Here is a 12,806-nt window from a genome sequence, read left to right as displayed (position 1 = left end):
ATGCATGCACTATTTTGTAAAAAGCACAAACATTGCATACGATAATTGTTAAGTGAATTGGCCCGACAGTGTTCAGCTTTAGCTATACTCACTTTGATAACTTTTGCAAAGTTTCAATTTCTCAGTGATTTTATGTTGCCCTTAATTTTAATGAACCATATAGCCATTTTTTTTATCTCCCACCCAAGAGAAAAGTTTCTAGGGAGAACACAGAACAGTGCATATACAAACGGCTAATTTACAAATTCTGTATTTAAAAAAAAAAAATAAGGCATCAGTTTATTACAAAAAGCCAATAGACTTTTTATTAACGGTCTTTAAATGACAAACTCAGAAGCATTCTTTGAAGTCCATCATCGTGTGTCTTGAGGGTATTTATGTTGAAACGGTTGCCCTTTTTAATACAAGTCTCAAACAACAGGACACCCCCTCCTACACCAAAGTAATGAGACTTGCTAGCTAGGTATATAGTCCCATTGTCAGCCAATAGATGCTGAAAGAGATCATGCAGTGCATCATAGTAATTAGGATTATATATGGTCTCTGATGTAAGAATAATATCATATTTCACAGATGGAGTTTGATTTTGCATTAACAGTGTGAAATTTGACCAATCACCAGAGAAGAAGCGGCACTTGGATAGAAGCCCTGCATGGGTTTCTGACTTTTTGAGTCTTTTTTTGCTTGGTTCTTTGGTAACATTTTCGTTTTCATCAGAACTGTCGCAGTTGACCAATACATTAGGTATAGTGATCTCTTCTATCACTGTGCTGTTGTAGTCCTGAAAATGCACTTCTCTGGCTTTTCTCCTCAGAGCCACAATTCCCAACAAACCAGCCCCACAGCCAAGATCCAAAACACTTTTTCCTTTGAAGCTGACATCTTCATTTTCAAAATATCTGAGGAGATCAAATGTGCACTCCCAAACTTTCATACCACCTTCATACACCCCAGAAATCAGATCAGAGTTAGCTGTAACACTTTTACTCACTATATTTTCACCATGCAGATCTTCATTGGACAATGTCATTTCCACTACAGATACATTTACAAACTGTAGATCTGAGCATTGTTCAACTATTTTATTTTCTAGCACTTTGTTAACATCTTGTGGCATTTTATGTTCGATGGCTGGTTTACAGCAAACTATTTTTTCTTCAGCTTTGTTATCCTCGCTCATATTGCTGCCATCTAATACATCTTTTTTACAGAAGAAAGATTTCAGTTCCATTTCCTTCTCTTTATTTTTAGTAGATAATTGAATCTGTGCTGCTTCGTCTCCTGAGAGGTGCATACTATTCTCTGGTTTCTCTTCTTTTGGGTCTGAAAGTCCAGTACATTCCACTGTACCGTCTTCTTCAATACAGAAATTGAATTGAAATGACATTTTTCACCTAACCAGCTTTATTGTAGAGAAATTACAAAAACTCAGTTGGAAGAAAAGCCTTTCACAACCCTAAACAAATAAATAAATAAAAAATGAATACATTTATATACATAGATCAAACTATCCACAAATACAGAGAGAATATTAGGCTCGGTTCACACAGGGGGCGACACGACTTGCCGTGCCGCGACCTCAGCGGCGACTTGCAAATGACTTCTGTATAGAAGTCAATGCAAGTCGCCCGAGGTCGCCCAAAAGTAGTACAGGAACCTTTTTTCTAAGTCGGAGCGACTCGAGTCGCTCCTCTTAGAACGGTTCCGTAGTACAGAACGGGGGCGACTTGTCAGGTCGCGGCATGGCAAGTCGTGTCGCCTCGTGTCGCCCCGTGTGAACCGAGCCTTAAAGAGAATCTGTAAGGTGACCTTACACTGAACCCCCTCCCCATCCCACCCAGTCCTAGTGTACTGTAGTCCTGAGACCCTGCTCTGTCAGGGACCAGAACGCTGCTTTACTGGTCGGGGGATTTTAAATCCCTGAAGCTTAAAGAGGGATTTCACTGTGGAAAAAAAATATTAAAAGCCAGCAGCTACAAATACTGCAGCTGCTGACTTTTAATAAATGGACACTCACCTGTCCCGGGTTCCAGCGATGCCGTCAGCCGAGGCCGATCGATTGCTCGGCTCTCGGCTGCTGCCGTCACCATTCTAGGTGAGGGAATCAGGAAGTGAAGCGCTGCGGCTTCACTTCCCAGTTCCCTACTGCGCATGCGCAAGTCGCGCAGAGCAATAGGAATTGTCCTCGCTGTCTCTGGGACCCGTGTGTGTCCCAGCAGACAGCGCGCAGGGACAGGAAGAGGCATAGACTCCAGTGGGAGTCTATGCCTGGAAGTGGGTGTAAATACCTGTCTTTGACAGGTATCTGCACCCCCCTCCCCCCTGAAAGGTGCCAATTGTGACACCGGAGGGGGGAGGGTTCCGATCAGCGGAAGTTCCACTTTAGGGTGGAGCCCCGCTTTAATCTCCTTTCTGCACTTCTAAGCGTGTACAGACAGGAGGCATTCTAATTGGTCAGCACAGTCACATTGACAGCGCTGCCTGGAGAGGAGAGAAAGCCAGAAGGATTTCAAATCCCCAGAGCGGTGAAGCGGCATTCTGGTCCAACAGAGCAGGATCATGGGACTACCTTACAACGGAACCCGGGGGGGGGGGGGGGGGGGGTCCAGTGTAAGGTCACCTTACAGATTTTCTGTAAAAGTGAACTTACACATCTAAGGACCAGAGAACAAAACATTTTGTATGACACCTACAGACATGCATATAAAAAAATATATATATTTCGATATGGGAATGGCTGTTATGAAGGAAAGTTGGCCTACAACCCTATATACTGTCAAGGAGAGCTGTCTCCAAAAATACAGCCATACTAAAACATCCACCCAAGGATATGACACCTACTCAAGGCTACCACAAAAATCTTTATTCAACAAATTGTATGAATATATGGTAGGACAAACCAAAATTCCAATGGGACCAGAATGAAATCACTCTTATACCCCCCTACATTCCCACTCTTACACCCCCCCCCCCCCAAATCTGAACCCTCCCAATAAAACCACACTGCCCCAAGTTAAATCCTATGCCCTATATCTCCCGCCTGAGGTCAGCTGTAAGTGGGCTAAAACTTGAGTCAGACACACGAGAAATAGTCCCCGCTGCTCAATGCTGTTAATACTGACATATGCTGCAGTCTATACATTCTGCTATAATCCAATATATGGCCAAGATGCTTTCCGATGCATGTCAGAAAGATGCCTGAAGGTCATGTGGCTATGTGTCTCCCCTGCAATACTCAAAGCCCTCTTATTGTTACATCGCATATCTCCAGTTCTGAACAGCTCACTAACTCTATGCCCTCAGCAAAAAACCTGGCCCAGCTTGCATGTTCCTGAACAGTGTCATAGATAGGGGTGCACCGAATGGGTTTTTTGGTGCCGAAACCGATACCGAAAATGAAAAATACACTAGGCCGAAAACCGAAACCGATACCGAAACAGCACCGATACCGAAAATGACTGTTTTTAAAAAATATTTTCATACATCAGATGGTCAGAGACTGAGGACATATTACAGGAGATGGTCAGAGACTGCAGGTATGGTACAGGAGATGGTCAGAGACTGCAGGCATGGTACAGGAGATGGTCAGAGACAGCAGACATGGTACAGGAGATGGTCAGAGACTGCAGACATGGTACAGGAGATGGTCAGAGACTGCAGACATGGTACAGGAGATGGTCAGAGACTGCAGACATGGTACAGGAGATGGTCAGAGACTGCAGACATGATACAGGAGATGGTCAGAGACTGCAGACATGATACAGGAGATGGTCAGAGACTGCAGACATGGTACAGGAGATGGTCAGAGACTGCAGACATGATACAGGAGATGGTCAGAGACTGCAGACATGGTACAGGAGCTGGTCAGAGACTGCAGACATGGTACAGGAGCTGGTCAGAGACTGCAGGCATGGTACAGGAGATGGTCAGAGACTGCAGGCATGGTACAGGAGATGGTCAGAGACTGCAGGCATGGTACAGGAGATGGTCAGAGACTGCAGGCATGGTACAGGAGATGGTCAGAGACTGCAGACATGATACAGGAGATGGTCAGAGACTGCAGACATGATACAGGAGATGGTCAGAGACTGCAGACATGGTACAGGAGATGGTCAGAGACTGCAGACATGGTACAGGAGATGGTCAGAGACTGCAGACATGATACAGGAGATGGTCAGAGACTGCAGACATGGTACAGGAGATGGTCAGAGACTGCAGACATGGTACAGGAGATGGTCAGAGACTGCAGGCATGGTACAGGAGATGGTCAGAGACTGCAGGCATGGTACAGGAGATGGTCAGAGACTGCAGGCATGGTACAGGAGATGGTCAGAGACTGCAGGCATGGTACAGGAGATGGTCAGAGACTGCAGGCATGGTACAAGAGATGGTCAGAGACTGCAGGCATGGTACAAGAGATGGTCAGAGACTGCAGGCATGGTACAGGAGATGGTCAGAGACTGCAGGCATGGTACAGGAGATGGTCAGAGACTGCAGACATGGTACAGGAGATGGTCAGAGACTGCAGGCATGCTACAGGAGCTGGTCAGAGATTGCGTACATGCTACAGGAGATCAATGCAGCCTCACTGTGCCAGCAGCCTACCAGTGCCCGCCATGTAGCCTGCCTGTGCCTCACCAGTGCATATAAACATACACATATAAAAACGCGTGCACACACACACACACACATATATAAAACATACAACACACATATAACACATACATGCGCACATACACACTTAACACACATACATATAAACATGCACATACATACATACATACATATAAACATGCACATACATACATACATACATACATACATGCACACATACATACATGCACACATATAACACACATACATACAACACACACAACACACAGGCATACAAACATATATAGACAGTCTTTTTTTTAAATTGGCAGCTGCAGCTCTTCATTAATCTCCATGCTGGGTACTGCACTCTAGGGGGAGGCAGAGAGCACAGCACACACTGCTAGACGCCTCTGCTTTGGTTTCACTTTCACAGTGAACATCGTGCCCAGCTCCTGCACAGCCGATTTACACATCGGCTGAGGAGACATATACAGCCACCGCTGTGGAGAGGGGGACTTCAGAGCGAGACCCCACAGGCTGACTGCAGCATAGGTGAGGAGGGAGGGGACCAAGAGAGCTAAGGATAGAAGGACACCCCCCCCGTGATGGGCGGCACCGGGGGCGGGGCCACGCCCCGCAAGCCCCGCCCCATTTTCGGCACCAGTATCGGCGGAAATTCTCTTTCGGCTTTTTGCCGAAAGGGCCATTTTCGGCCGATATGTTTCGGCGGCCGAAATTTCGGTGCATCCCTAGTCATAGATCAATTGGACTTCAATCCTGCAGAAGATGTGACCCTGGGCTACTGCGGGCGGGGTAATATGTTAGTAATTACTCAGCCCGCTTGAATATTACTCTGCCTGCACTAGCCCAGGGTCACTTTCCACTGTATCAGTGATACTTTATGAAGACGCACAGGCTCTGCATATGGCTCCATGCAACTATCCTTGTGTATCTATCAAACTCAGCTGTGCAGCTGAGTCCGTATAGCTGATGCCAGTTCAACCTAGAGTGGGCTGAATGTACGGAGCTCAGCGCTAGTGCAGAAACATAAAGAAATGGCTCTATGGGACTGAGCGCCTGTGTGAATTACCCCATCTCACTGCTCAAAACTTAACCAAATCTTTTTGAGCAAAGTTTAGAGCTTTCATTTACATACAACAAATGAAAGCAAAGACATATGGTACTAACAATTTCTTCTAAAATCTAATGCTATAGTGAATTGTAAAACATTTCAACAGTTTAACTAGACACGAAGCAGTATTGAAGTGCTTCTGCAGTCAGACTGGATCAATGTTAATATGTTATAATGTGCTCTGGACACATTCATCTCACAAAAGTACTTCCAATGTCCAGGGTCAGGGCAGTAGCATTGTTTCTGATTGTACTACAAGCTTGTACACAGCTTTCTGCAAACCTTTTTAAATTAAAAGAGCAAAAACTGAAGATTTACCAATGTTGGTTATTTGACATTTGCAGCATTCATTTAAAAACAGACATTTTTGCAATTTCCCAGTGTTCATTACAAGACTGAGGGGTTGATTTACTAAGACTGGTGCAGCTCTGCATAGAAACCAATCAGCTTCCATTTTTTTTGTCAAAGCTTAATTAAATAAGTTGAAGATAGCAGCTGATTGGCTACCATGCACAGATGCATCCAATTTTGCACTCTCCAGTTTTAGTAAATCAACCCCTGTGGTTGTAGCTTCCAAGTGACAGATTTCCTCCAAGGTCCCACTGACAGATACACAGCTCATTAGCTCACATTTTCACAGTTTTGTTAGGAATACAGCTGTTATTACATGTAAGCACTCCAGTGCATATGACAGTCCAAAATGCACAGATAAATACAGTATATTCCTATAGTAAGATCAGGGGGATTCAATAAAGCCTTAAAGCCGATCTTCCCCCTTTACAAGACACTTGCCTCCTATTCACCCCTCTTCCCCTCCACTAGCAGAAAAGGGCTGTCTTTTTTTATTTTTTATTAACTTTTTGGTAAAAAAAAAAAAAAGCGTGTCCCCCGTTTGCACATCATTTTCCTGCACTGTGCTCCTTCCTGATGATGAAGCACTAGGCCGGCCCCCCTCCTCCTTTCTAAACAAGGGATTTTGCCACCTGGGATATGTGACAAGCATATCCCAGGAGGTAAAGTGCCTCATTCAGAAAGGAGGGAAGGAGGGTGGGCCTAGTGCTGCATAATCAGGAGGCATGGCGGCTGAACCAGGAAGAGCCAGGGGCCGCATGATGACGTTGAGGGACCAAGAGTGTCAGAGAACAAGAGGATCTCAGCTGGACAAAGCTGGGTTCTCTGTTTGGGTATCGAAAAATGGAACACCCTGTAAACAAGGGTAGATCTCTTTAACCACTTGCTTACTGGGCACTTAAACCCCCCTCAGTCCCAGACCAATTTTCAGCTTTCAGCGCTGATGCACTTTGAATGACAATTGCGCGGGCATACAACACTGTACCCAAATGAATTTTTTATCATTTTTTTCCCACAAATAGAGCTTTCTTTTGGTGGTATTTAGTTACAGCTCGGAGTTTTATTTTTTGCTAAACAAACAAAAAAAGATGCAAAAAAAAAAAAAATCATGTTTTAATAGTTTGTTATAAAATTTTGCAAACGGGTCATTTTTCTCCTTCATTGAAGTGCGCTGATTAGGCGGCACTGATAGGCTGCATTGGTGGGCACTGATGGGCTGCATTGGTGGGCACTGATGGGCTGCATTGGTGGGCACTGATAGGCTGCACTGGTGGGCACTGATAGGCATAGTTAAGGCGGCACTAATAGGCACAGATAAGGCGGCACCGATGGGCACAGATAAGGCGGCACTGATGGGCAAAGATGGGCACAGATAAGATGGCACGGATGGGTGGCACGGATAAGTGGCACGGATGGGTGGCACGGATGGGCACTGATAGGTACCACAGATAGATGGGACTGATGGGCACTGATAGGTGGCACTGATAGGTGGCTCTGATAGGTGGCACTGCTGGGCACTGATGGGCGGCACTGCTGGGCACTGATGGGCGGCACTGCTGGGCACTGATGGGCGGCACTGGGGTGCAGCACCTGAGGCAGATTTTGGGTGGCACTGCTGGGTGGCACTGTGGGTGGCACTGTGGGCACTGCTGGGTGGCACTGTGGGCACTGCTGGGTGGCACTGTGGGCACTATGGGCACTGCTGGGTGGCACTGACAGGGGGGCACTTACTTTATTTCAGGATGGCACTGCGGGTGGCAGGTGGGCACTGGCAGGGGGCAGGTGTCCTTTTAAATTGCTGGCCGTGATCGGGACTGATGTCCCGAACACGGCCGCCGGCGATCGGCTTTTTTTTTTTCTCCTCGCGCTGTCAGCGCGAGGAGGAATACTAGCCGATTACCGGCTCCGTTTTATCACATGATCAGCTGTCATTGGCTGACAGCTGATCACGTGATAAGGGGTCGGGATCGACCCCTTACACGGATCGGTGATCAGGCGAGTCTCACGGACTCGCCGATCACAGAGCGCGCCGCGCGCGCCCCTCAGGGGGCGCGCAGGCCGCTCGTAACCGGGACTACGTCAATAGACGTAGTCCCGAAAATGTGGGTCCGCGCTATTGCCGTCATTTTGCAATAGCGCGGATCCCAAGTGGTTAAAACTCCCTGCACATAATTCAGGCAAGCATATTTGTCAGTTTCAGTACCATTACAGGGTACAAATTCAGGTAAAACTACTGCCATTTTGAGAATCTGTCGCTGTGGCAGCGTCACATTCTTAACTGCCTCACGCCCCACTCGCCATCATATGATGTGACAGACTTTGAGCGGGGATATCTGAATGATGCCAGTAGCTACAGACATTCAGATATTGCCGTTTTCAGCCGGCGAGTCCCTACACCATAAGAATGATCATAGCGGCTGTTCCGCCGCTTGATCGTTCTTACGGGAGGCGAGGAGGAACGTTTCCCCCCTCCCTCCGATGCTTCTACCGACTCACCGTTACGATTGGTGAGTCGGACACAGGATCCACTGGCCCCGGATGTTGATGATAGAGATTTCCGGCGGACCAGATGGTCGTCGGAGGCCTAGTGGTGAGATGTGGGGTCTTATTGATCCCATAGCTCACTATAAAGAGCACCTGTCATGTCATATTCCTATTACAAGGGATGTTTACATTGCTTGTAATAGGAATAAAAGTGATCAAAAAAATTTTTTTTGCAAAAAAGTGTCAAAATAAAAAATAGAAAGTATAATTAGAATAAAAAAAAAAAGTTTTAAAGCACCCTTGTCCCCACACACAGAAGCTAACGCATACGTAAGTCCCGCCCACATATGAAAACGGTGTTCAAACCATACATGTGAGGTATCGACGCGAACGCTGGAGCGAGAGCAATAATTTTATCCCTAGACCTCCTCTGTTACTCAAAACATGTAAAAAAAATTTAAGAGTCGCCTATGGGGATTTCTAACCACTTCCCGACCGGCACACGCCGATGTACGTCGGCAGAATGGCATGGGCAGGCATATTGGTGTACAGGTACATCCCATTTTAAATGCCGCCCTGCCGTGCCGGTCGGGACCCCCGTGAGTCTGGTCGCAGGTCCCGCGGACTCGATCGCCGCGGGCATACCCGCGATCGTCTCAGGGTGGCTGAACTGGGAGATGCCGTTGTAAACAGCATCTCCCTGTTCTGCCTAGCAACAAGTGACGCTGATCTCTGCTCCATGTGATTGGAGCAGAAATCAGTGTTCAGTGTTCACTGAAAGAAAGCCCAGCCTCCCACAGTTATTAACACACCCCTAGGAACACTTAACCCCTACACTGCCATCCACCGGTTAACCCCTTCACTGCCAGCGTCATTTACACAGGAATCACTGCATTTGTATAGCAGTGATTGCTGTATAAATGACAATGGTCCCAAAAATGTGTCAAAAATGTCCGATGTGTCCGCCATAATGTCGCAGTCACAATAAAAATTGCTGATCGCCGCCATTACTAGTAAAACAAAAAATTATTAATAAAAATGTCATAAAACTATCCCCTATTTTGTAAACGCTATACCTTTTGCGCAAACCAATCAATAATCGCTTATTGCGATTTTTTTACCAAAAATATGTAGAAGAATACGCATCGGTCTAAACTGAGGGGAAAAAACGTTTTTTTTTATATATTTATTTTGGGGGATATTTAAACAAAAAGTAAAAAATAATGCGTTTTTTTCAAAATTGTCGCTCTATTTTTGTTTATAGCACAAAAAATAAAAACCGCAGGGGTGATCAAATACCACCAAAAGAAAGCTCTATTTGTGGGAAAAAAAGGACGTCAATTTTGTTTGGGAGCCACGTCGCATTACTACGCAATTGTCAGTTAAAGCTATGCAGTGCCGAATTGCAAAAAGTGGTCTGGTCTTTGGCCAGCAAAATGGTCCGGGGCTGAAGTGGTTAAGTACCGAACTTTGGCACCATTCCACAAGTGTGACTTCAAAAAGCTATTTTGAAGGATGACGTTAGGTATCTTTTTATTCAGCGTAACTTCATCTTTCACAATATGCAAAAAAATTGGGCTAACTTGAATTTTTGTTTTTTTTAAGGCACAGAACTGTTTCTTTCCCAAAAAAAAGCATGTTAGAAAAATTTCTGCGCAAATACCGTGCGAGATAAAAAGTTGCAACAACCATCATTGCATTTTCTAGGGTCTGTGGTAAAAAAATAAAAAAAACATGTATAATGTTTGGGGGTTCTATGTAATTTTCTAGCAAAAAAATTATGGTTTTTACATGTAGGAGAGAAATGTCAGAATTGGCATGGGTGGCAAGGGGTTAAAGAACTACGGCCAGCTCAAAGATTAGGAAACTGACTGTAATCAGGACCAGCTCTGAGCTGGTGTACAAAGTTATGCCAATGCTCAAGTGTGGAGTATGTATGTGCTTGGATGCTGACATTAAAGAGTAACTCCACTTTTGTGAAAAAAATAATAATAAAATTTCATACACAATTACTACACAACCCACATTGTAATTTATTGTTACTAAATGATCTCTCCTTTTCAATCTGTGGTGCTGCAATTTTCTTTAAAATTCAATGCGATATGGCAACCTGGAGGCCAACAGGGTTCAAGGAGATGCATGGGCGGTTCGCGCCCAAGCTGACATCACTTCCGCCCTATACCACAGGGGTCTTGGAACCTCTTACTAGAGATGGGCTCATGTTCAGGATCCTAGTCCCAACCCACTTGCCCGATTGTGCTAGGAAGCTGACACTGCACACCGCTAATCACAGGTAGTGAGACATTAACCAGTCTGTGCAGCTGCGGAATGGGAAATGTCGGCTTCCTAGTAGGATAAGGCAAGTGGGTTGGGACTAGGATCCTGAACACGCCAAAGCCCATCTCTATTTCCTACATCTCCTTCAGCCCTGTGAGCACCGCAAGAGGCCATGGATTTGGATTTCACATATATTATGCACTTTTAACATGTGAGCTGTGTCATATCTTAAAGCGATAGTAAAGCCTTGTTTTCTTTCTTTTTAAAATAACAAACATGTTATACTTACCTGCTCTGTGCAGTAGTTTTGCACAGAGCAGCCTAGATCACCCTCTTCTTAGGTCCCCCTGCTGGCGCTTCTCCCTCCTGCCCCACAACAGCAAGCAGCTTGCTCTGGGGCAACCAAGCAGGCGTGCTCCCGAGCCACGCGCTGTGGCTCGGCCCCGCCCTCTCAGTCTCCTGGTGGACTCAGAAGCTGCTACCAAAAGCCAATCAGGAGTGCAAGTCCCAGAGAGGCAAGACTAGTGGACATTGCTGGATCGAGAGGGGGCTGCTGCACAGAGGTGTGTTTTTGTTTTGTTTTTAACCTTAGACCCCTTTCACACTGGGGCAGTGCTCTTTCAGGACGGTAAAAAAAATTCCTGCTAGCAGCATCTTTGGAGCGGTGTATACATCGATCCTACCCATTGAAATCAATGGAGTAGCGCAGCTATACCGCTGGCAAAGTGCTGGTGAGGTTTTAACTCTTGGCTAAAACCGCCCCACTAGTGGCCGAATACTGCCGCTAAAACAAAGGTAAAGTGGTGCTAAAAATAGCGCTGTTTTACCGCCGAAGCGCCTCCCGCCCCAGTGTAAAAGGGGCCTTAATGCATAAAAGTAAAAAAAAAAAAAAAATGTGTGCCTTTACAATCACGTTTGTTATCCCATTGCTGCACTTCTTAACTGGAGCTTTCTTTCTGTCTTTCTATACTGGGATCACACAGGAGCGGTGGTAGAAACCACATGTGACTCGAACACGAATTGCACCACATTCCTGTTCAAATCGCATTTGATCCTCTGCAGTGTGATTTGAGCCCATTTGTTTTGTATGGGCTCAAATCACACCACAAACATAGCAGTACTCTGTATCTATATTTGACTGTAAGTACCAGTGATCGTACTAGCTGGTAACAAAGCGATATCGCTACAACCCTAATAATATATATATATTATTTTTTTAATACTATGTCTCTGTTCAGCAGTGTGGTGTATTGCATTGCTGTGCATTGACATGTGGTTCCATACAGTGCAGAAAACATAAGTGTGATTTAGATTTTACGGTTTATAAAACTATTACATAACTAACACCTACAAAGCTAACAAAGTGAAGAGAACATATTCTTATGTAAACACTGTACTCTGGATTGGTAAGAAAAGCTGCTATCAGTATACACGTGGTCTGAGCCCAATAAACCTTTGTACTGATAATCAATCTTCTCTGTTTTCTAATTACTGAAGCTACAGTGTGATTGAAAAAACAGACACCCAATACAATGTAAATGCACCTTAGAATACCCCAAATCACCTACACAGACAAGAACTTTCAGCAGAAACAAGCATGTCCCGACTCCATGTTAAACCAACAACATGAAATAAACAACGATAAGTGCATGGGGACATCTCAGAGAGCACAGCGCCATCTTATGGATCCTCGATAAACAACGCGCCACAAAGAAATGTATCCATATACAAAATTCGTGCAATATCGCCATCTTGTGCTGAACTATAAGTACTGACAGGGCAACTCAAAAATAGACTAAATGCTTTAGGAATAGAATGACAAAGACGAAAAGCATAGCGGCGGACCTCAGCTGCAAAGTCCGTCGGATTGTCCGCCGGACCAAGTCCGTCAAAGTTGTGTGTACGTGGCATGAAACTTATGTTTTTGTAAGTTTGGGTATTTTTTAACTGCCCTTAAACGCCATAG

At 45.3% G+C, this 12,806-nt stretch overlaps 1 protein-coding gene across 2 annotated transcripts; it reads right to left on the bottom strand.

Moving 5' to 3' along the window:
* Positions 1-278: 278 nt before the first annotated feature.
* Positions 279-12,520, bottom strand: METTL18 (methyltransferase 18, RPL3 N3(tau)-histidine). Of its 2 annotated transcripts, none has more exons than XM_077476138.1 (2): positions 12,409-12,520; positions 279-1,456 (listed from the first exon to the last, which is right to left on the bottom strand). In XM_077476138.1, the coding sequence occupies exon 2, from the start codon at positions 1,385-1,387 to the stop codon at positions 308-310; it is 1,080 nt and encodes a 359-aa protein (XP_077332264.1). In that variant the 5' UTR covers positions 1,388-1,456; positions 12,409-12,520; the 3' UTR covers positions 279-307. The 2 variants fall into 2 exon arrangements, with proteins under 2 accessions (XP_077332264.1, XP_077332265.1); XM_077476139.1 differs by having other exon boundaries at positions 12,385-12,436.
* Positions 12,521-12,806: the final 286 nt, after the last annotated feature.

The sequence above is a fragment of the Lithobates pipiens genome, unplaced genomic scaffold, assembly GCF_037356315.1.
Source record: "Lithobates pipiens isolate NorthernLeopardFrog02 unplaced genomic scaffold, aLitPip1_a1.2 Scaffold_13, whole genome shotgun sequence".
In the NCBI taxonomy this organism is placed as follows: domain Eukaryota; kingdom Metazoa; phylum Chordata; class Amphibia; order Anura; family Ranidae; genus Lithobates; species Lithobates pipiens.
Note: the sequence above shows the minus strand (reverse complement) of the source record. Positions and strands in the feature narration are given on the sequence as shown.

Coding starts and splice junctions, on each gene's coding strand:
- METTL18 (XM_077476138.1), bottom strand. CDS start 1,387: ATGTCATTTCAATTCAATTTCTGTATTGAAGAAGACGGTACAGTGGAA.